The sequence below is a fragment of the Streptopelia decaocto genome, assembly GCF_964273445.1.
Source record: "Streptopelia decaocto genome assembly, chromosome: 1".
In the NCBI taxonomy this organism is placed as follows: Eukaryota; Metazoa; Chordata; class Aves; order Columbiformes; family Columbidae; genus Streptopelia; species Streptopelia decaocto.
Genome location: NC_138663.1, coordinates 191,560,096 through 191,582,292, shown reverse-complemented (window position 1 = coordinate 191,582,292; position 22,197 = coordinate 191,560,096). Strand labels below are relative to the sequence as shown.

Here is a 22,197-nt window from a genome sequence, read left to right as displayed (position 1 = left end):
AAACTTTCTGTGCTACTGATTTAACACATAAAAACACCTGAGAGAGGCACTGCATTTTTCTGCAAAGTCAATATTAAACAACCTCAACTGTCAGAGGTGAAAAGTGAGCTGCTAGAAGGAAAATTCAGAAATGTAATTGCTGACAAAACCACAGTCATATTAACAGCAATATATACTTTGTGCCACCAGATCATGCTAAGTATTTATGATTTATGGAGGAGAGACATACTGTCTTTTCACATTGATAACCAGTTATGTTATGTTGCAGGGAGGGGGAAATGTAGTTCAGCAGTGACACAGATTTTATCCCACTTTCTATGTTTTTTTGCTATGTCAGTTTTTCCAGGTTGAGGGTATCAGTGATTTGAGGGTTTATCCTCACATATTAGTATTTTTAAATGGCTCCACAGTTCTCAAAGGTGAAAGTTTTGTGTATGAAACAATGTTACTTTTGTGCCCATGTATCAATTCAATTTAGATGACCATGGTAGTGCCAAGAATTAACAGCTCTTAATTACTAAAAGAAAAACATGTTGCAGAAGTTGACTATGCCTTAGAGACATAGTGATGTGTATCCAATATTGTGGAGTTCACATATATTTTAAATTCACATACACAGTGTAATTGTTCTACCGTTTTAAACATAAAAAGCTGTTAGCAGTTGTAGTCTGTGAAAATACGCAGTGCGAGAGAAATGGTCTTGGAAATAAATAAATCAAATTCAGAAGATTTTCATTTATAAGCACATTTCTCAGGATTTCCAAACAATGGATAAATACTTGAATAGTCATTTTCTCCCCTAGGGCTTCTTGGTACATTTACTAAGAAAGTAACAAAACCAACAAAAAAGTTGTAGGGCACTAACTTGGAAACTGAAGGCTTTAAAGTCAGCACTTGGAGTACATTTGAAATATGTGGTTTGACATGATGAACTTTTGGGTATAGGCCATGCACGCAAATGGCTGCCCTTTTACAGATGTTGGGAGACTTTCTCTCTCTGTGTTTACCACAGTCTCAACAGTAATGTTTAATAAAGCTTCTTACCTCCTACTTAAAAGATCTGGAGAAGGGAGGCAACCTTCTGCCTTGTAAAGACTAAAAAATATACTCAGGACCACTTACTTTCCATTGATGTTAATGCTCAGTAGTATATATATAACATGTATTATATATATACACACATCTATAATACATGTAGTATCTGAATTATATACACACACAGCATATTTATTCATAATTCATTCTTTTGGTTGTTGGGGACTAGGTAGAAGTATTGCCTTTTTTCTTTTACATGTACACAAACATATTTTAAACATTTTTCAAAATGAAGGAGTTTCAAGATAAGCCAAATTGCCTTGTATTTTCTATGGATCAAGAGCACACATACAGATAGCCCCTGCAATTCAGCTGGCAGGCAGTGACTTGTTAGATTATTGTAACTTGAGGGTATGTCTGAGCCCTTAATTCTTGTCAAATTCAGCTTGATGGCACTGCATGGTGCCAATAAGCATAAAGGTGGGAAAACACTTTTTATAATAGGCGAATGCTTCTTTCCCCTCTCTTGACCAGAAATACCCATATTCCAGGAATTGACAATATTTTAATTTACTTTTGTGTGTTATTTTCAATCCTCATAGTAAACGATGGCAGTCTGTCCAGTATTACCATGTTATTGCTATCTAAGCGGAAATTTGATTAGCTTTCTTTTATTGAGTAAACCCTCTTTGGGTTAGCACTGACTTGACATGGTAAGAAAGAAAACCCAAACATAATCCACATTTTATTTTCCTCAACTTTGGTAATTATTATTGTTATATTATTTTTTATTATACCCGCGGAAGAAACATAAAATGTCACAAGCTCTTTTTTCACATGGTTAATCTACCACAAAAAGCTTTCTTTTAGGCATTCTGATTCCAGTAGTGACTGTAACTAATCATGGTTCTGACAAAAAAATCCAAGAAAATAAACATGAAATAAGTGATAAAGGAAGCCTTTATACATTTTGTCCTGTCTCTGGTTGTTTGGTATAATAGGCTGAAAATTCAACTACTCTGTTTATTGGCAAAAGTTCTAGTGATACAGCTGGGATTCATATGTTCCGTATTAGCTGACTTACTGCTATTTAACCATCTTGGATTAGCAGAAACTTTACTTGCTTTTAAGAACCACACCTTCACATATACTGACATTACAATGCACTATTGGTTAATTAAAGGAAGAATGTGTGTTTATGCTTCCTGCTCAAAATTAAGCAGGAGACATCTTGGTATTTTGGTTAATTTTTCTGTAGCACCAGCACATTTCCAGAGTATGTTGGAACTAAGATTTAGAAAAAGGAATCTATTTCTCAAATGAAATGTATTTTTTGTTTTCTTTGTGTGATATGTAATATGCACATGATTTCCAAAATCAAAACAATGTGCACCTCCTTGCACTGTTCTTAGTGTATCACATCCTATCCACAAAGGGTTTAATTACATATTTAAATTTAATCATGTAATAGATGTAAGTGCAAGTTTAAAGTTTAAAATGCACCTCCTTGCTTTACTGAAATGTGACCATTAAGTGTGTGAGCCTGAAAAGAAGGAGCGGGCTTGTGAAAGTACATACATATCCACCTAACACTGAAAGCAGAGTTCAGCAATGCCCAACGGGCCACTTCTACAATAGCAATCCACTTCTGAAGTGTTGGTCTCTGCAGGGAAGATCACTATCATTATAATTAGAGCTACACTACAATGGACTGCTCACAGTAGCTATTCCAAAAAGTTCTTTGAAGGTGAAGATGAGTGGTAGGCATTCTCAGGAAAAGAAAATTGCTTTCTCAAGCAAATAAGTAAATAAATAAATAAAAATCAACCAAATAAAGTAAATCTTAAATAAACAGATAGCTAAAATAAACTTATTTTTTGCCATCTCAGTGTAAAGTACAATGTCTGTATTTCCAGTTTGGATGTTGCTGATGGGCACTAAGGGAATACGTGTAATTTGTGATTTCCCAGAATACTGCTAATTGTGAAGGCCTAATTTGTTAGAACTGCTTAGTATTTTGGGTTGGTACACTGATACAGCTATTGATATGCATAATATATATTAATATGTGTATGAAAAATATTGGAAGATATTTTGATCAGGTTTTTATTTTCCTGTTTTTAAATACTTGTCCAGGGTGTATTTACCCTTCTAAAGAATAGATCAAACACTTGACTAAAATTGAAAACCCAATATCAAAGCATATTGCTTGGTTTTCACACCACAGCCAACACATGTTGCTGTATGGATAGCTTTTTTATATATAATTTTACTGCTTCTCACAGAATTATATTCTGGAACTTTTCATAACATGCAGAAATTTCTGCAGTCTGTTAAATTGTAAACTTAAAACTACAACTGCTGAGTAAAAAGCTTTCTGAGTAAAAAGCTTTCTCTGTGCAAGATTGCACTGCTGCTGCCAAGAGCAGTGAAGTTATGACAAAAAGATTACAACATTGGTTGCTTTTTCTTTTAAATAACAATGAAGATCTGGAATAGAGGTCATAGCGCTTAGCTCTGTGAGTAATAGGAATTACAGAAGAACATAAGAAGGGTAGGTAGTAATTATTTAACAGAAAAAGTACCAGAGACCCTGAATTTAAATTGTACTCTATTATCTGAAACAGAACTGATAAATAGGTTATCTGCTATGATAATGCAAATGATAGCATTTCAGCACAGGGACAGTATAAAAATGTATTTCTCGTTCATGTAGGAGACTTCAGCCTCTTTATTGACTTGAGTTTTGAGATCTGCTGTATTTTAATAACTCAAAATCACAGAATGGTTGAGCTGGGAAGGAACCTATGGAGATGATGTGGCTCAACACCCCTGCTCAAGCAGAGACGCCTCGAGCTGACTGCCCAGGACCATGTCCAGATGACTTTTAAGCATCTCCATTGAGAGAGACTCCACACCCACTCTGATCAATCTGTGCCAGTGCTTGGTCAGCCTCACAGTTAAAAAAGTGTTTCCTAATGTTCAAAAGGAACCTCCTGTGTTTCCATTGGTGCCCATTGCCTCTGGTCCACAGAAAAGAGCCTGACTCTGTCCTCTTTGCAACCTCCCCTGAAGGATTTATACACATTGATGAGATATCCCTCGAGCCTTCTCCAGGCTGAGCAGTCCCAGGTTTTCATCACAGGAGAGAGACTCCAGTTCCTCAGTCGTTTCTGTGGCCCTTCACTGGACTCTCTCCAGTAGCTCCAAAAAAGATATGCTATAAATTTGCCCTCTGCACTTCTCATGTGGCAGTGGAACATAATAGTACAAATCAAAGGTAAACAGAAATATTCAAGCAGATGTAAATGCAGTAGCACTTGTTTTTCTTCACATTGAACAAAAATTCTTCTGAATAATAGCTGTGATCTGACCTCTCCACTTTTTTTTATATTCTTCCACTTACCAGCAACTACATGATACTAAAATCCACAGAAACTGTCTTTATTTGATAAGTTGTACATATTTTTTTCTTAAACTTTGGGTTATTTCCTATAAATTAATATTTTCTTTGGTGTAAGTGGTCTGAAGACTTAGAATTGGATCTAATAAATTTGATTTTCAATATATCTAGCTCTTTGGCAATCTGCCTGTTACAACAAAGCAATATTGAGTTGTAAATGTTTTGCTGCCCACGTTTCATGTATGTAGGGGAAGTATTCCTGAATAGTAGAAACCAGTTTATTGCATTAACTAACCTAGTAAGTTAGTTCTCTCCTGCTAGTATTATATTGCAGTTAGGACCTGAAACAAATGCATCTATGTACAATTTTATTAGAGATTTTAATGTAGTCTGGCAAACATTTATCTCCCACTTTCAGCTTTTGACTGCATGGACCATTTCCTGGGAATTATAGTCTTTAGGTTTTAACCGAAGATTTTCAGGGGGAAATAGGCTTGTTTAACTTATTTTCTAAGTTAATAAAATATGGTTTGTGGTTTTTTAAAAATTTGCTGTCAGAGAAATACTCAATATTTTGTTCCTTTTCTCATAAAATACTGTTTCATTGATGTGAACTTCAAAATAGATTGAAACAGGTGAGCTATCAGAATTCGTAAGTTGTTAAAAAAAAATAAAATAAAAAAAGGACTGTCCAAAGAAAAGCAAGGGAGCTGGTGAGGGGTCTGGAGCACAAGTCTGATGAGGAGCAGCTGAGGGAACTGGGGCTGTTCAGCTTGAAGAAAAGGAGGCTGAGGGGAGACCTTATCGCTGTCTACAACTACCTGAAAGGAGGGTGTAGCATGGAGGGGGTTGGTCTCTTCTCCGTTCTCTCTTCCAGCCTAAATAATTCTATGAGTTTAATTTTACAAGACCATTTGTAATTTAAGATAATTTCAATAGTTCTAATAAAACTTTTGATACTTTCTTACTTTCCATGTAAAAGTAACTATGTTTGTCCAAGCTAGAAACACTAAGTCTTTACTAACATGGATGTAAAGTCAGTCTACTGAATTTTTGCTAGAGATATTGTCTGTATTAAAAAACTATCACTGAACCAAAAAAAGTTAGCACAGTTGAACTCGTAGGTTTGATCCTAGAAATGGCCATGATGTCGTGACATCACGCAACCAAACAAAATGGTTTGACCTTTGGCGGCATCTGACCTTTTGTGGGTGTCACAGTTCTCAGAAAGTTTCCACATTAAGGAAAGTGCGTGTATTTGTGACCCCCTCTAGTGGATAGCTTTCTCAACTGTGCACTAGGATATGTTTCCATATTAGACAATCTGACATCATTAAAAATTGAGAAGTCTTTGTTTCCATGGTAAAGATCTGATTCCATTCCCATGGACGGTCAGAATGTGTTTGTGTTCATCTCCACTCATTACCACTCACCTTGCAATATATTTTAATAAGTTTTTTTTCATGATGTGGTTGCTCATAGTTTTATCTATTTGTATGTGCAACTGATGTTTATACATTAGCTGACGGAACATCCTTTTTTTTTCTGTGGTGTGAACCTCTTTTATTTCCCATACCTTCATTTACATGAATGTATATTCCTGAAATGTTTAGAGTTTGCCTTAATTCTTATTTAACTTTATTTCAGGTACCACCAAAGTAAACCTTGTGAAGATCCCATCAACTGCTTCCAGTCCTCGAGACACTGCTCTAGCAGCTGTTATATGCAGTGCACTTGCAACAGTGCTCTTAGCTCTTCTTATTCTTTGTGTTATCTACTGTAAGAGGCAGTTTATGGAGAAGAAACCAAGCTGTAAGTTTCCAGTTATTATTGTTTCTTTGTGATGTTTATGTACGTGTATTAGTTTGGCAAATATCTCTGTAGGTAAACAAATGAAATTTCCACAGCATTCAAACAAATTTAGCATTGAGATGAGCAAGCTAGCAGAAGCTCAAAACTGTATATCCATACATGTTTGCCAGGCCAGTTTGGGTGTTCCAGCTTCTACTGAGAAAATGCTGTGCAGATATCCAGAAATAATCCAGTTGCATTAATTCTGTGCCATGCTCTGTTAGATGCTGCACAGATAAAATGTGGACCATTTGGGATCCAAGCTGGGATGTCATTATGGAGTTGCAGTGCTAATGTGGAAATACCGACTTGGAGGATCTGTGCATCACATGCCATTGTGAAACAACTTAGCTCGTCGAGATTATGGAAGTGGACAGTGCAGATAGCAGATTTTTCATTTAGAATTTTGATTTTTTAGGCATATTCAAGATTAATTAAGTACCTAAGCCAGCATCTAATGAGCACTGGATGTCAAACAATAACAACAATAACTAGGAAGAATCAGTGTTATCACTGCTTAAAGCACAAGCAAAAATAAAAAAAGATTCAGAGAGGCATTGTGAGAATTGTTCCTAACCTAGAAGATGCTTTGCAATGGAAGTTTTAGGAAATTCAGACATAGTGAATCCAAACTTCAGTAAGTGAAATTTAGTAACTTGTTTGCCTTGGCCTACAACTATACAGATTAAAGGAAATCTGCTTTTAATATAAAGCTCTTTAAGATAGCATAAACAAAATCCCAGTGGCTGAAAGCTGAATGTGGAAAATTTCAGATGGGAATCACTGGGAATCATTAAACACTGAGAAGATGTAACAGTCAATAAGATATACTCTCAAATCATCATCAAAATAACAGCAGATGTCTTCCTAGAAGAGGCTGTAGTTGAACCAGCTGTCCTAAGGCTTGTTGCAAAATCTGTGGTTTATATGAAACCACACGATCAGTTGGAAAATGTATGGAAATACTGTATAGTGTGACATTTAAGTATTCTGTGAACATACGAGGCTCTGAACAGGAAAAATAGTATAATTTACTAATATATATTTGTATTCATTTTGTCCAAAGGGTCTCTGAGATCACAAGACATTCACTACAATGGCTCTGAATTGTCATGTTTTGATAGACCACAGCTAAATGAATATGAACATAGAACTTGTTGCCAGTGCCAGAGAAGCACATCACAGACATGTGGTATGTTAGGTCTACTTAAAAGTGACTTTATGGCATGATGAACATTTATCTAACACTTGAGTTGCAACATTTAACTTTAACTACAGAGCTAATGTTGTCAAGTACCCTTTGTCCTAGGCTAATTTCTCAATAAGCACATAGAATTTCCAAGTAGATATTTGGTTATGGTATTTTTTTTCTGTTTTCATTCCAATGACCTGTCACTTAAAAAAAAAAAAAAAAAGTTTAAATGTCTATCATCTCATTTCTTTCTGATAAAAATAGCACTGCATCTGGCTTTGAGACTTAAATTGATGTGAAGAATTTACCACACAGTATCTAAGAACATGATATGAACTCTAAAGGACATTAAAAATCTGAACAATTCAAATCATTGAGATTTTGTGAAGTAATTTCAGAGCAGATGCATTTATGACATTGACAAATATGTAATTTAAGATAAGAGCACAGGCTTAAGTACCATCCTAATATGTTAACTCAGAATGTGATACTTCCTCTCACATGTATCTAATTGAAAAGTAAATTAATTTAAAAAGTAGATATTCGTGACTGGCATCTGCATTAGTTTTGGAGGAATGGCTTGGCTTTTATAAGTAATTCCATTTTAAAGTAATAAATTAAAGAACCCATTTTTTTGCAATAAGATTTTTTTCTTCAATCCATATGTTATAATCTAACTGGAAAACCAATACTCAGGTTTGAAAGAGTATAGAGGCTAAGTTTACACAGACCTTTGACACTTTTAATATTATTAAATTAATTTTCATTCCTTAGGACCAGTTCACTTGATTCCATCACTGTGCTGTGATGAAACCTGTAGCATGGATCACAGCAGTCACAATTGTGCTTTCCACTCACAGACTACACTTAATGAAAGGTAACTTAGTTTTATAAATGTCTATTAAACATTATGTATTTCTTATGCAGTCAAATTAATATTTATACAGATAGAATAGCTGTTTGGAGTGGAATGAGGTATTTTGATGAACTGTAGCCATGTACTTCTGTTTTGTGCAAAAAGAGGTTTATAGTGAAAAACGAGTTTGGAGTATTTCTTAATAAATACTGACATGATATATCCATTTCTCTGACAAAGAAGTGACTTATTTCTCTCACAAGCAGACAGTCCTCTTTCTCCCTCTCCGGGGAGACCTTACAACAGCCTTCTAGTACCTAAAGGGGACCTACGGAAAAGCTGGAGAGGGACTTTTTACAAGGCCATGTAGTGACAGGACAAGAGGTAATGGCTTTAAACTGGAAGAGAGGAAATTTAGATTAGATACAAGGAATAAATTCTTCACCATGAGGGCAGTGAGGCACTGGAACAGGCTGCCCAGAGAACTTGTGGATGCCCCATCCCTGGAAGTGTTCAGGGCCAGGTTGGACAGGGCTTTGAACAACCTGGTCTAGTGGAAACTGTCAAATCATTCTGTGATTTTATGATTATGTGATTATTCTATGGTACCTTAGAGGCTTTGGTGACCCCCTCTTCTGCTGTGGGTTAGCAAGGTGCTGCATAAACCTGCGAATCTGGGAGGATTAAGGTACCATTTAGAAGTGTCATGAAGATTTTCTTTTTTTTAGAAGCTCTTAATGACTGTGAGATTGGAAAGATCTAGTTTTTTATTTCTAACAGAATGTAACCATTAGTTTCTTGTGATCTGCTAAATAAAATACAGTAGTAGAGTAGTTATTTCTACAGCAGTGCTGTGAGCTAAATATATAAAATTTATGGTGTCATTCAGAGTTTCCTGGTTACAGATTTTAACACAGGATGTATTTATTTATTTTAGCTAGAACTGTTTTCCATATAAGGTTTAAATTGGTCTCCAGCTGCCTTGTTCTTATGACCAAATGTAACTAAAAATGTAGAGGCAGCCTCTTCATAGGTATTGTTTATGCAAGGTGACTTAGTGACCAAAGTACAAGATACAAAATACCTAAATTTTCTATAATAACTTGTTTAAATACCAGCAAGCTTGAGTCATCCTTTTATACCACTAAGGCTGACAAATTGAAAGTTGTGTACTTTCTGAGGGATCTTTTGGTTAAGGCTTTAAAAATAAATGTCATACCCATGCTATGTGGACATCAAAGATCCTGTGGTTCCTTCCAGAAGTAACGGGGTTTGCTTCAATTTCCTTTGCCAAAATAATGTATTTCCTTCAATTGTGGTGCGATGTCCTGACTTTTGGCCTCATCTATGAAAATACTTTGTGTGTATATCAAAGCAATTAAAGCATTATGTTTCAGAAATTAGTAAGGCTACTTAAAATTTCTTATAGGCAATGTTAATTTGGGAGGAGTTTTGTCACACTAATTATTACTGTATATTAGACTTAATAAAGCCTTTATATTTTATAAATCTGTACACAGTTTTTGAAAACAAAATGTATTAGTACATTATTTTGGGGTTTTTAATACTTATTTAGGTATACTATAGTAAAAAACACTACTGGGCTTTCAACAGAGATAGGCATGTGTAGTACACTCACACATGTATCATCATGTACCTTAAATACATTTGAGACAGATAACTTTGAGTTTCTACTTCCATTATCTCCCATTTTCTATTAAATAAAAATGATCCTTGTGAGAACTAAAAATCCTTGCTCTTCACTAATACTCTGTTCTTTCCACATGAAAGACAATACAAGAAAAACTTTTCATGTTTTGAAGGCTAGACAGAAAAACTGAAAAATCTAAAGTGAATGTGCGTTCAGTATGAAATCACATAGATACAAGGAGTTTCAAACAGTCTTGTGCATTCCCTTTTCCCAATCTGAACCCACTTTACTTCTTTTACTTCCATTAGATATTTGTCTAGCCTGTGGTTTTTTGTTTGGTTGGTTGGTTTTGATTTTTTTTAAAAAGAAAACCTAGTGTTGGAGTTTCCACAGTCTTCCCAAACATCTTTCTTACTGCAATTTAATCTTGTATCTTGTTTTAACCCCTCCATGCATTGTGAACAAACAAATTCCTTCCTCTCTGAAACAGTCTTTGTATCTGAACAGTATTATAGTATTTTTTATCATATTTCTGTTATTTAGACTATAAACAACCTCAAATGTAGTTCATGTTTTCTAAAACCATGAATTCACAGCATGAAAGGTTCTAGGCATCCTCTTTACGTTTAGTGGTGTTCTCCAGAGTTTTCTTCATTTCCAGATGAAGAACAAACTATTCCTTTTCAAAAGAACTTGTTTGTACAGGGTGCCTCTAGAGTATTAGCATAATATAACCCTGTTAAACCATCTTGAAATACCTGTAATTATTATATTAATGACAGTAATTACTATACTAATAATATTTTCTGGAATGCTTTTGAAACCATGTCCTTTTTTATCCTTTTGCAGGGCTTCTGATTCTGTTGGAGAAATGATTCCTACTTTCCTTGGGTCTCTTTCACACTCTACCTGTGGAGACATTTCAGATGCTTGGCCCCTTATGCAAAACTCAGCTTGCTGTGACAGCATTTCTTTCTGTGAATCATATTCAGAAGTGGCCGGAGGATCTGCAAAACCCTGCAGTCCTGAGACTGAAAATGCAGCCACTGTTGAGTCGGATAATAAGCAGGATCTAAGTGAAGTACTTATTTCAGCTAAGGCTCTTGATGGAAACATTGCAAAGTCCTTTGAAATCTCCAAACATAGAACCTGCATAGAAGTTTCATCACTTCGGAACTCAGCGGCTGCTGAAAGCCAGCCAAATACAGAGTGTAATGGAACAGCAAATGGCTCTACAGACTGATAAAGAGGTAAAACCCATAACTACAAAGGAGTGAGAATGAGTACTCAAGGCATGTAGAGCTAGATAAAAATAGAATTGTAAAAAGTTGTAGGGTTAGGATGTTTTTCCTTAGGTTACACCTAGCTATTGCTGAAAGGAATTAAAACTCTACAAGAGATCCAACAGTTTTGTGTTTTTAAATCATTGACTGAATTTGAATAGTGTAACCTTGAGAGAATGTGAACCAGAATACAGGGGTAAGTCTGTACACCAGTTAGCTTTTATCAGGTTTCTCCATTTAATTTCCAGGGAAAAAAAAATCGGTTTAATAGCCTTATGACCAGACTGTAATGTGAAGCTCGTCTTGTTTATGAGGGAAGAACTGAGAACTTGTCTTTGCTTACTGTACACAAGGCATAAAAGACATGGCAAGTGTTCATCAAAAAGTATTTACAAAGCCTTCTCTGAAGTTACTACAGCAGCAGCAGAAACAGGAGAATCTCAAATGCTTTTTAATGCCATATATATTCCCATCTCATCAGACAAAACATTCTGTAAGTTTGTCCATAAAATATGACTTAATCTATAAAAACTTACTATTCCAAGCACTATTACCATCACAAAAAAGTCAGACTGCTGCTGCTTCATCATTATATATTTTTGAATATTAGCTGTGCTCTGTATTTTTAAAATAACATTTTCCACTGCTGGAAGTAAAGGATCCCAGAGTATGGATGTGCACTGGTGGTGTTACACAAGGGTTGTGTAGACTGTGGTTGGAAAGCTGAAATAGCCTCCTGTGCATGCACACAAAGGCAGGAACAGAAGTACTTGCCACTAATATTAATAATCCACCAAACTTAATTAAGAAAATTATCCTATCTGTAATTATGAAAATTTTGGGCCATCTGCCGAAATAAAACTGCCTTCCTTTGATCCTTTTCCAATTGGTTTGATGCCACTTTCGTATTGTTCTTAAATGAGTAGAAAGTAATTAGTATTTAACAACAAAAAAAAAAATTCTGAAAACATGCAAGTGCAATAGTTAATTCTTTGTAAATCAGGCCTTAATTCTTTAGGTGATGTTTTCAAGAGGTGGAAGAGCAGGTAAACAGACTGCTAAGTCAGGAATTTTTTTGGCATTGGCTTCAATGGAATTTGTATATCACCCCAAAAATCTACTGCTGTCATTGAAAATATTAACCTTATCTATGTTGCACATATTTTTCTCCATATATTATTTATAATATATAGTTTGTCTGTAACAATGTCTGGCACTAAGTGTCCCTGTGTCAGGTAGCCCCTGGCATAGTTTCAGTTTGGTATATGCCAAATACCATTAGGTGATAGCCCTGTTCTCTAGGTATGTATAGAAAGGGACAATGGTATCACTGTAACTGCAAATATTGATGCTGCTAGTTCTTCGTTTTTCAATGCTTATCAATGGAAGTTGAATGCTCTCTCAGTGTTTTAAGGGAATATATTGCCATGTTAAACAGTTTTTTAAAAATCAGAAATTAATTTGTGGGTAGTTTTGCCCACTCAGTTTTCAACTGAAGAGACATGTGATTAATATTAGAGTTTTTCTATATGAAAGGAACCACAAATTTCAAAATATCACTAAAAATTAACTTACATTTCACCGTATTTGTTAAAATACCTAAATTGAAAATTTTCTTACTGATTCATATGTGTGTGTAGAAAACTTTTATGACATTTCAAACTCCTGTATTCTTCAATGGTTTAGTGTTATTATGTATTACTGTTGAGATTTGTGTATGATTATGAATGAGATGATTTAGGTGGTTAGGTTTTTCTTCATTTTTTTTGCTTTAATAGACCTTGCTGATTCGTGTTCTACAATTCCTCCATCATCATACTCTACACTGCATCAGTCCATATGCATCTTTGATGAAGAAATTCAAGTAGCATTTGAGGGATGTTATCAGGACTAGGTTTACAAGAAATGTATTTTCAGGCTTAACTCACAAACTGTACAACTCCAAGAAAATTATTTTATCTCAGTCTACCTCATTTTTTTCAATTTACCCTTCAAATTTCTTGTCTTTTTGAAATGTTTGGCGGGAAGGATTTTTTTTAGTACATATGCATGCATTACAGTCTTGCATAGGGCCATACTTTTATCACATCGGAAAACAAATAATAATGTAATAAAATCAGAAGATCACATGTTTTTATTTCTGTGTACATAAATATACATTTTTAATGGGTATTTTAATGCAGTTTCAATATTCAGGTTTAGGTGAATTTCTACTGCAAGCAGTAAGTGTAGTTGTATTCTTTTAGTGTTTAGTCAAGTATGACGTACACAGAGGTTTTTAATGAATTTATGTTCTATCACTTTCTTCTAGGAAGCCACGCTAGTTCTCTCAGCCCTGAAGCTGACTGATTCCCTAATGCTCCTGTGCTGTTTATCAAACATAATCTGGTCTTCAATGTTGCATGGTTTCAAAATCAGCTGGAAAAAAATGGCACCATTTCACACCTTCTGAGCAGTTGCATCTGAGCCGTAACAGCTGTAAAGTGAAACGTGAAGGAGCATCCTGGGAGAACCATGAAGGTGGATTTATGACCTTGTGCATCTCTTTAAAAAAACAAACAAAACCTTCCATTCCTTCAGATTCTCAAAAAGTCTAATGGAGAGAGTTTAAAAGCATACACAAATAGAGCAAGAAATAGAAATACTTCAGTGTGTTTAGGTGAGTATGTTAAATACAGCTGCAGATGTCAGAAGGCGTGGGACAAGACTTTGCCAGTTATTCTGCTTGCAGATTTATGCATCCATTAAGGTTTTTTTGGCTGGCTCTAATTTTAACTCAGTTTCCTGCTGTTGAAGGACTTAAAAAATAAACATTTCTATTTATACAAGGATCATCTATTGATAAGCTGAAGCTTTTCTTATGTACTACATTATAGTCAATAAGCTAGTTTGGGAAGTTAGAGAATTTGCATGTTACAATATCTATGGTTGAAGTCCCCTCCATCCAATTGTTACATTTGTGGGAGGGGGCATTATTTTCTTAAATATAGTAGGCAATTAGCTTTAAATTAGATTTAGTTTAGTGAAAGTCAGCCATATAGGTAGGGATGTTGTCTTTAATTGGTAGTTTTGGTATTGGAACAAAGCACTTGTTGTTATAGCATGTAATTTTTGGATGTTGAAATAAATATAATCAACTGTCACATCAAAATGTCATGAAGGTATTCATACAATGAGACTATTACTAATATTTTTTAGTAATGCATTATTTTCAAGGGTCAAGCTTCATGGTGATCTGATTCATTTATATAGTAGGCCTTTTCATTCATGTCACTCTGTCCTTCTCGCTCTAGTATTGTGTAAATTCATTTTTTTCATGCAAAATGTAAACATTAATTCATAACATTTTTAAATACCTCTGAATGGAATCCTTAAAGTTGCACGCATGCCTAGCAAATCATCAACTCTGCCCTCACTACTGTTCTTTAAGATTTTAACTGCAGTTTGTTGCACCACATCCCATAACATAATGCCATTTGTTCTGCAGCCATTTTTATCCCTAAAATAGTTTTCACTTCTGTGGGTAATCCCAGTAACCTCTACTGATTCATTACATTCAACAGGCTCAAACCTGTCAGTGATGAACTCCACCAATTATTCTTTAAACTACCCAGTGTGCCTTGACAAAAGCAATGTGATCAGCAAAACAAATGCAAATTGCAATAAATATTACTCATCTTTCCACACATGGTTTGTGTGGCAATGGAAATGTTGAGTATTCATGTTCCAAAATGGAAGACTTTTTCTTGGAAGCACCCAGTAGAAGCTTGAACCTGCACAAGAACAACTGAAGTAGATGTAGTGACAGTGAGATTCTTCAGCTAAAACCTGTGAGATTATTCATGTGTGCAAAAATCATGAATAACAGTTACCAAATCCAAACCAAGTAAATGAAGAAATTATGTGATTGTTTTAAATTTTTTTATATGATGGTAAATACCACCATTTGGTCACTGACAGAATAATATGCACTTATACAGGGTGTACAATTACTCAGCTAAATACTTTATATACTCAAATAAGAGTAGTTTTGAATAATTTCTTTGAATACTTCCATACATTTAAGAAGTGACAAAACATTCTTTTTTCACTACATGTGCATGAAGAGATGTGTGCTTCTTTGTATATACTTTGTAAATAGAAAAAAATCCAAAGTGCATTTCAGTATATGGCAAGATATTTTTAGAACATATGGAGATTTAACTTTTCACTAATAACAGTTCTTTAAAATGTTATTTTCAAAGGTTTTGCCAGCATCTGCCACAGTATGTTTTCCCATTGGAATTTACACTTTGTATAATTGTTTTTGTCTGGCGAGAAAAATACTCATGTCTTTAAATGAGTGACAGATAACTTGAGAGCAAATTGGGGGAAAAAAATTAAGAGAGTGCTTTCTAAATATATGTGTATATTGTGTATATACTTTTTTCTTTAATTTAACCAAATTGGTCTTTTTTATATTGCCTGTGGCAAGCAATGTTGTACATGCCAATAGAAAACATACGCTACCACCGCATTTAGACTGCCCACATATCATGTCTAGGGATTTAGAGTGCTGTTTTAAATACTCCTTTAAGGAATGTAAATTAAAATGTTTTATATATTGTTTTGTAATACTTTTTCTACTTGTGAATAAAATGTTACATGAATTGGTCTTGGTTTGTTGATCTCAAATTGATAATAGCATTCTGTACAAAGTTAGTGATAAACTATTTATTATTTTTAGAATTCCATAATGATTTGTGTTAAAATTACAGTATAATTTGGTACATCTTTGTCTTGAGATGCTTTCTTTTTAACAGTAGCGTTGTTCTTCAAGCTGGAGGGCCTCGAAGAAGCTGTAAGTTAGAAAGTTAAAAGAAAAAAGGCTGATGAGCACTACAGTCTAATGTCTTTGAAAAGAAAACCCAGTACTCCACACAGCAGACTGTTTCAGAGAAGGTAGACAGGTAAATAATGAGAAAATAGCTTTCTTTTTGAAACAGAAAAGGATGCGCTAACCATGGCCCTGAGAGGCCCCACGGAGCCTGCGCTTGTGTTGTGCTGCAGCAGCCAGGGGTGGTTCCAAACCTTGGCGAAAGAAGAGGGAATGAGAAAATACCAGTGGAGAAAACTAACCTGGGCCATTTTTCAAACTTTGTCCAAGAGGTTTATATGTTCAAAAGATTCAGAAAAATGTTACTCAAGTGGGATGCTCCAGAATTTAAATTATTAAGAAAGGAGTGGCATGGTTTGACTGACAAGAGTAGAGGACTGAGAAGAGTTATTTGATAATTGCATATAATTATATGACTTCTTATGGAAAAGATGTAAGAAACAGTGACTGGAGACTGAATCCAGACAAGGATGGTAAGCAACATAGAGCCAGGTTGCTTGTGGTGGAAAATTTATAGCACTATTGGTTTTTATGGGAAAGTTTGAGAGAAATTGAAAGCTGCTCTGTCCTTGTCACTAGTTCCATCTAGCAAATTCTGCATTGGTTCTTGTCTCTATGTTGCTGTTACTTCTCTAGTTTTTAAGCACATAATTCAGAGCGTAGCTGGAGAGCACCTTCCCAGAACAGCAAGGTCTCCCTGTGTGGCTGTGCCCATGTGCTGTGCTCCTGAGTGGTCTTCTCGTGTCTTGTGCTGAGGCTGCGAGCCACGGCAGCAGCCCAGGGCACTCGGCAGGTGCGGCAGCTCAATTCTACCCCTTTGTGTCCATAAAGGCAGCTTTGTGACTCTCAGCACAGCAAGGATCACAGGAGCGTGCCCCTGCCCAAAATAAATAAATTTTAAAAACCCCAAAAAACAAGGAATAAAAACCCAAGAATTGAAAAACAGGTATTTCTTCTCTTTCAACTAGAAACAAAATACAATTCAAAACAAATTACATATGTCGTAATAAAACTTGCATAGTCATAAAAGATATTATGTCATAAAGTAAGGCTGCAACCTTCTATCCAACTATCTTTCTAAAAGAGGTCTACAGAACAGTTTAAAAAAAGCCACCCCAAAACCTTTTCCCTGGTCGGATGGCTTTTCGGTACAACGGTGTTTCCTGTCTGTTCTACAGGGTAGACCAAGCTCTCAATCCAAAGCTCCTCATCCTACCCTGAGCTGGAGATCTTATGGCTTTTCCCTTTGTTGTGGGCTCTTTGAGGGCCTTTGGTTTGCATTCCTGTGAAGTCCCTCCAAGCAATAACCTTCATGCATTAAATTAATCCTCTGGCTGACTTGGGTGATGGAGGTTTCGATCGCTACCTGCAGCACATTCCAGTGCAGACACTGCTGCTTTGTTTAACCCTTTTTTAAAAAAGGGTATTGAAGGGAGCGTGTAGTGTTTTATCAGGCATGGAGCAAGCTGAGATTGGGTACTCAGAGCAAAGCCACACAATGCACACTTTGTGCCGGCAGGGTGCAATTTAATCCATATTTAGTTTTGCCGTGAGTGTTGGTAAAACCCACTTGCTCTTCACATTGCACGTGAGCCATTTTGATTATGTCCGATAAGGTGGCGCTTTCAATAGGAGGAGAGCGGGTGGATTTGCTCGTGAGCCTGCTGGTTTCCACAAGAGCGGTGAATGATGGGATTAGTGGGAATGTCTCTAATGTTGTGCTGACAGCCGGGGTGGCTGGCGGAGGGCACACGAGGCTGCTGGCAAGAGCCACGGCTTCAACGGCAGGGGTAGTTGAGTAAGATGGGGACTTTTCCCATCGTTTGATTTTCTCAATCCTTCCTCACCACAGTTGTATTTAATTTGTTTTCGTTGTTCTGACAAAGGGAGATTTGGCTTGTTCAAAACTTTATAAATGACATTTTTCTCATGCCTTGGTGGAAAAGCACGCACACACACAAAAGAATGCAGCATTTAAGCAGTGCTTTCCCCGAGCCTCAGTCTTTGTGAAGTTTCCATTTCTTCTGCCCAGATCCCAGCTTCAGTTTGCGAATGTACAATTTATGTAATATTCAGCATGCAAGAATTTTCCTAAGTATAGCAGATTCTATATTAAAATCTAGTCTTTAATCAACAGTTTAAGGGAGAGCATGCTGGTTTAAAGCTTAGAAAATTAAACCACTGGAATTCAATAAATCACCCTGCTTTGCCCAAGTTCTGTATCAGACATTTCATTGGAACATAATGATAAACATATATAAATACAGAATGTATATGTGTACATAAAGGTCTATTCTACAGTAGAATAAAATAATAACCTTCTTTAAAAAAAAAAAAAAATCGTCTTGCATGTGATATGAGGCAAAGCATTGCCAGGCTGGTTACAGTAATTTTATTCCTAAGTGCTTAAACATGATGAAATTACAGAACACTATGGACCAGTTCCGATGAGACCTTTGCACTACACGAGCTTCTGTTCTGCTGGTGGGGATCTCAGCAGGACTTTTTTGTAATGGAAGCACGCTGAGCATGGGCATTTAAGAGAACAACATTGAACAAAACAGAAACGAGGTTTTTCATTGTGAAAATAATAATGATAATGAGAAAACAACATCTAGCTGTTAGTGCACAAAACAAAGCAAAAACCACCAAAGCAAAACTAACCCTTATGTTGCAAAATAATCATACTTTTAAAGCCAAAGTAAAGATCTAGTCTACAGCCACTTGATGTCTCTAACTGCATGTTCACTTAAACTCACAAAAAATCTGCACCTGGCCAAAACAAGTTGAGGAAGATCTGTAACCAGCAGAATAACAGTATTTTCTGCACCGATTTTGTTCATACATTGCAAACGTGCTTCTTGTAGATTATGTTGACTCCTGCTACATATGGTAGTTGAATTTAACCTTTGGAAACTCAACAGCCAGTATTGGCTCGGCCATTTGGTTGACCCTGTTCCAAGACAAAAAAGGAAGTTGTTGACCAACCTGATGCTGTTTTATGTTGTTAGACCCAACAATAGTTGAATTCCTTTATCATTAGTAACTCATAGCTTCAGCTTTATTAAACCTTAATGCTAAGGATGTTCAACAATAGAGGTTAAGGTGACACCGCATCTGTGCAAGAGTGAGAATATCTTTCCTACTGAGACAGCAAAACAGGCCCATAACGTTCACCAAATAAGACTCGTGGTACACTTTGTCAAAATTCCTCACTGTTTTTTGATATTTTTATAGAATCATTTAGGTTGTAAAAGACCTTTAAGATCATCAAGTCCAATCTAACACTGCCAAGTCCACCACTGAACCATACCCCTCAACACCACATCTACACATATTGACACTATGAATAGAAAATATTCCTTGTTTGAAAAAAGATTCACATGATGGCAAAATGCTGTGGAATGTCACATAAGAGTATTTTCTCCAAGAGGGTTTGTGCAGTTACCCTCAATGTTAAACCGTCAATAAATGGAAAACCTCCATATTAATTGAAGTTGTATCTATCTTTAAATACATTTTAAGCTTTGGAGGGTTAGTTGTTTTTACTCAAGGAGGATTAGTCCATTTATGCAGACAAGAACTGCCTCAAAGTTATTTTCATAAATTGGCCTTTAACTAGCAGGACAGATGGACTCAGGCAGAAGAAACTATAAATCCTTTAGATGATAAAATACCTATTTCACTGATGGGTTAAAAGAAGCAAGCCGTGTGGGTTCAGCCCTTTCTCTAATTAGTTCAGCCAGGCTATGGGGGCTGCAAGAATGCCATAAATTACCTCTCCTGTGGCTTTCCACAACAGACAGATAGCGTTGGAGTTTACTCAAGGTGTTGGCAAGTGCTGTAATAGATTCCTGAAAATATCTGTCTGCCAGATGATGTTTCCTAATACACAGAATATCACTGAGGAGGTCTTGTTGCCTTCACAGCCAGATGCTTTCTGCTCCTAGTGAAGATGTCTTCTTACTGCCTTTCTGCAGTGGGTGGATGGGGGCGGTGGGGAAGCAGCAGCAGCGCCTGCAGAAGCCAGAGGAGAGCAGGACACAGCATTGCTGCATCCAGCACACACCGTCACAGCTGAATTCCCCCCACCAGTCTCTCAGCTGTGCAGAGATCAGCTGTAACTGTGCTTAGAAGCACAAAGATTGCCAAAGATGCAATATTGCACCTCCTGCAGATGTATCAGTGTTGCAGCTGCAGTAGCTGAAAGCTATAAGTGAAAAGAAATTAATATCTTCTGTGAGTTGAGGGGGAGGAAGGAAAAATAATTAAAGGTTTTGGGCTCAAAGCCTTCTTGGATCTGCTTTCTAATGTTTGCTTGCACACTTTGCATCTAGTTAAAGGTCTACAGCTGCTGTGGCTCTGAGAATGTTCCTGCAATTCCCACCTGACCTTAGGGAGTAGAAGTTACCTTTCAGTTTGGCCTTGTTACACTTCATGCTGGAAAAGCTGGAGGATTTAAATGCCTGCCAGTCTCTGTTCTTTTCACCATTACCTATTTTTTGACCAAAAAAAAAACCCAAAAAAACCCAAAAAACTTTATTCAATTTTTGCTTAAGTCACTATTACTCACAAGCTGCCCATAAGTTCCAGAAGGACAGGGAACTGCTGGAGAGAGTCCAGCGCAGGGCAACAAAGATGATTAAGGGAGTGGAGCATCTCCCTTATGAGGAAAGGCTGAGAGAGCTGGGTCTCTTTAGCTTGGAGAAGAGGAGACTGAGGGGTGACCTTATTAATGTTTACAAATATATAAAGGGTGAGTGTCACGAGGATGGAGCCAGGCTCTTCTCGGTGACAACCAATGATAGGACAAGGGGTAATGGGTTCAAACTGGAACACAAGGAGTTCTACTTAAATTTGAGAAGAAACTTCTTCTCAGTGAGGGTGACAGACACTGGAACAGGCTGCCCAGGGGCGTTGTGGAGTCTCCTTCTCTGAAGACATTCAAATCCCACCTGGACACATTCCTGTTTGACCTCATCTGGGTGTTCCTGCTCCAGCAGGGGGATTGGACTGGATGATCTTTTGGGGTCCCTTCCAATCCCTGACATTCTGTGATTCTGTGTTAAGACTACAGTTTCATTTTCTCATGGAAAAGAAATGCGGTTACCCTAAAGCCGCCCAGAAGACAGCCCGGGAATCAGATGCTGGTTCACACTGTTACCAGCGTGTCTCTCTGCAGCTCTGTCCCCTCGGTCAGGAAGCAGCCCAGACCAAATTAAGACGTGTCTTTGACCAGAGCAACCCCAACCAGCACCAACAACCTGTTCTTTAGAAATCTGTCATTGAATCACAGCTTATGGGTAGTTCAAACAAACAAACAAAACAAACAAACAAAAAAGAAGACAGAGACAGGAGAAAAAACCTTCATAAAGAATTATACTGGAGGCTTATTCAGCAAAGTTTCCATTTGTGTACAAAAGCTAAATAACCTTGGGTTGCACAGGAACACAAGTAGGAAGAAAAACTCTCCTGATCTTTACAGTCACCCTGCCAGCATCCCAGGCATTTTGTCTTCTTGCTCTTCATAAAAATTTGGTCTTGTGAAGCAGACATGCAGCATTTGCTCCTCATTCTTGACTCAGAAGGGTTCACCCTCTCCATCCCCTGCCCAGTGCCAGAGATAGTAACCGATGCCTGGCACTGAAGGCTCTTTCCAACCAGGAAAGGAATATCTCTATCTCTTCTGCTTCCCCTCCTGGCTCTTCCCTACCATTCTGCCTTATTTATGACTGCTGCAATTATGGGGTATATTTCTTTGCCTTCTTTTCTCCAGGTCTCTGTTTCCCATTCTCCTCCCTCCACGAGCTGGTCCGCTCCCCATCGCCACGTGAATGCAGAATTGTGGATTTCATTTAATGAACGTGGAAGATGTAACACAATGTACAAAAGCTTCTCCAAGGCTTTGATCTGTTTTTATATAAATGCAAAGGACAAAAAAAGAGAGGGAAATAAAGCTACCCAACTCTAGTAAGCAAATGCTGGCCAGTGCAGCACTGGGTAAAGCTTACTTTCAGAAAGAGCAAGCTCAAATTCAAAGCCAGCCTACC

At 36.8% G+C, this 22,197-nt stretch overlaps 1 protein-coding gene across 3 annotated transcripts in view; it reads left to right on the top strand.

Moving 5' to 3' along the window:
- TNFRSF19 (TNF receptor superfamily member 19) overlaps positions 1-15,925 on the top strand; it is a 63,420-nt gene extending 47,495 nt beyond the window's left edge. For all 3 annotated transcript variants that reach the window (XM_082060081.1, XM_082060083.1, XM_082060082.1), the window contains exons 6-10: positions 6,086-6,250; positions 7,356-7,481; positions 8,256-8,358; positions 10,838-11,238; positions 13,583-15,925. In XM_082060081.1, the coding sequence (XP_081916207.1) occupies positions 6,086-6,250; positions 7,356-7,481; positions 8,256-8,358; positions 10,838-11,231 (788 nt within the window). In that variant the 3' untranslated portion in view covers positions 11,232-11,238; positions 13,583-15,925. The remainder of the gene's footprint in view (positions 1-6,085; positions 6,251-7,355; positions 7,482-8,255; positions 8,359-10,837; positions 11,239-13,582) is intronic.
- Positions 15,926-22,197: the final 6,272 nt, after the last annotated feature.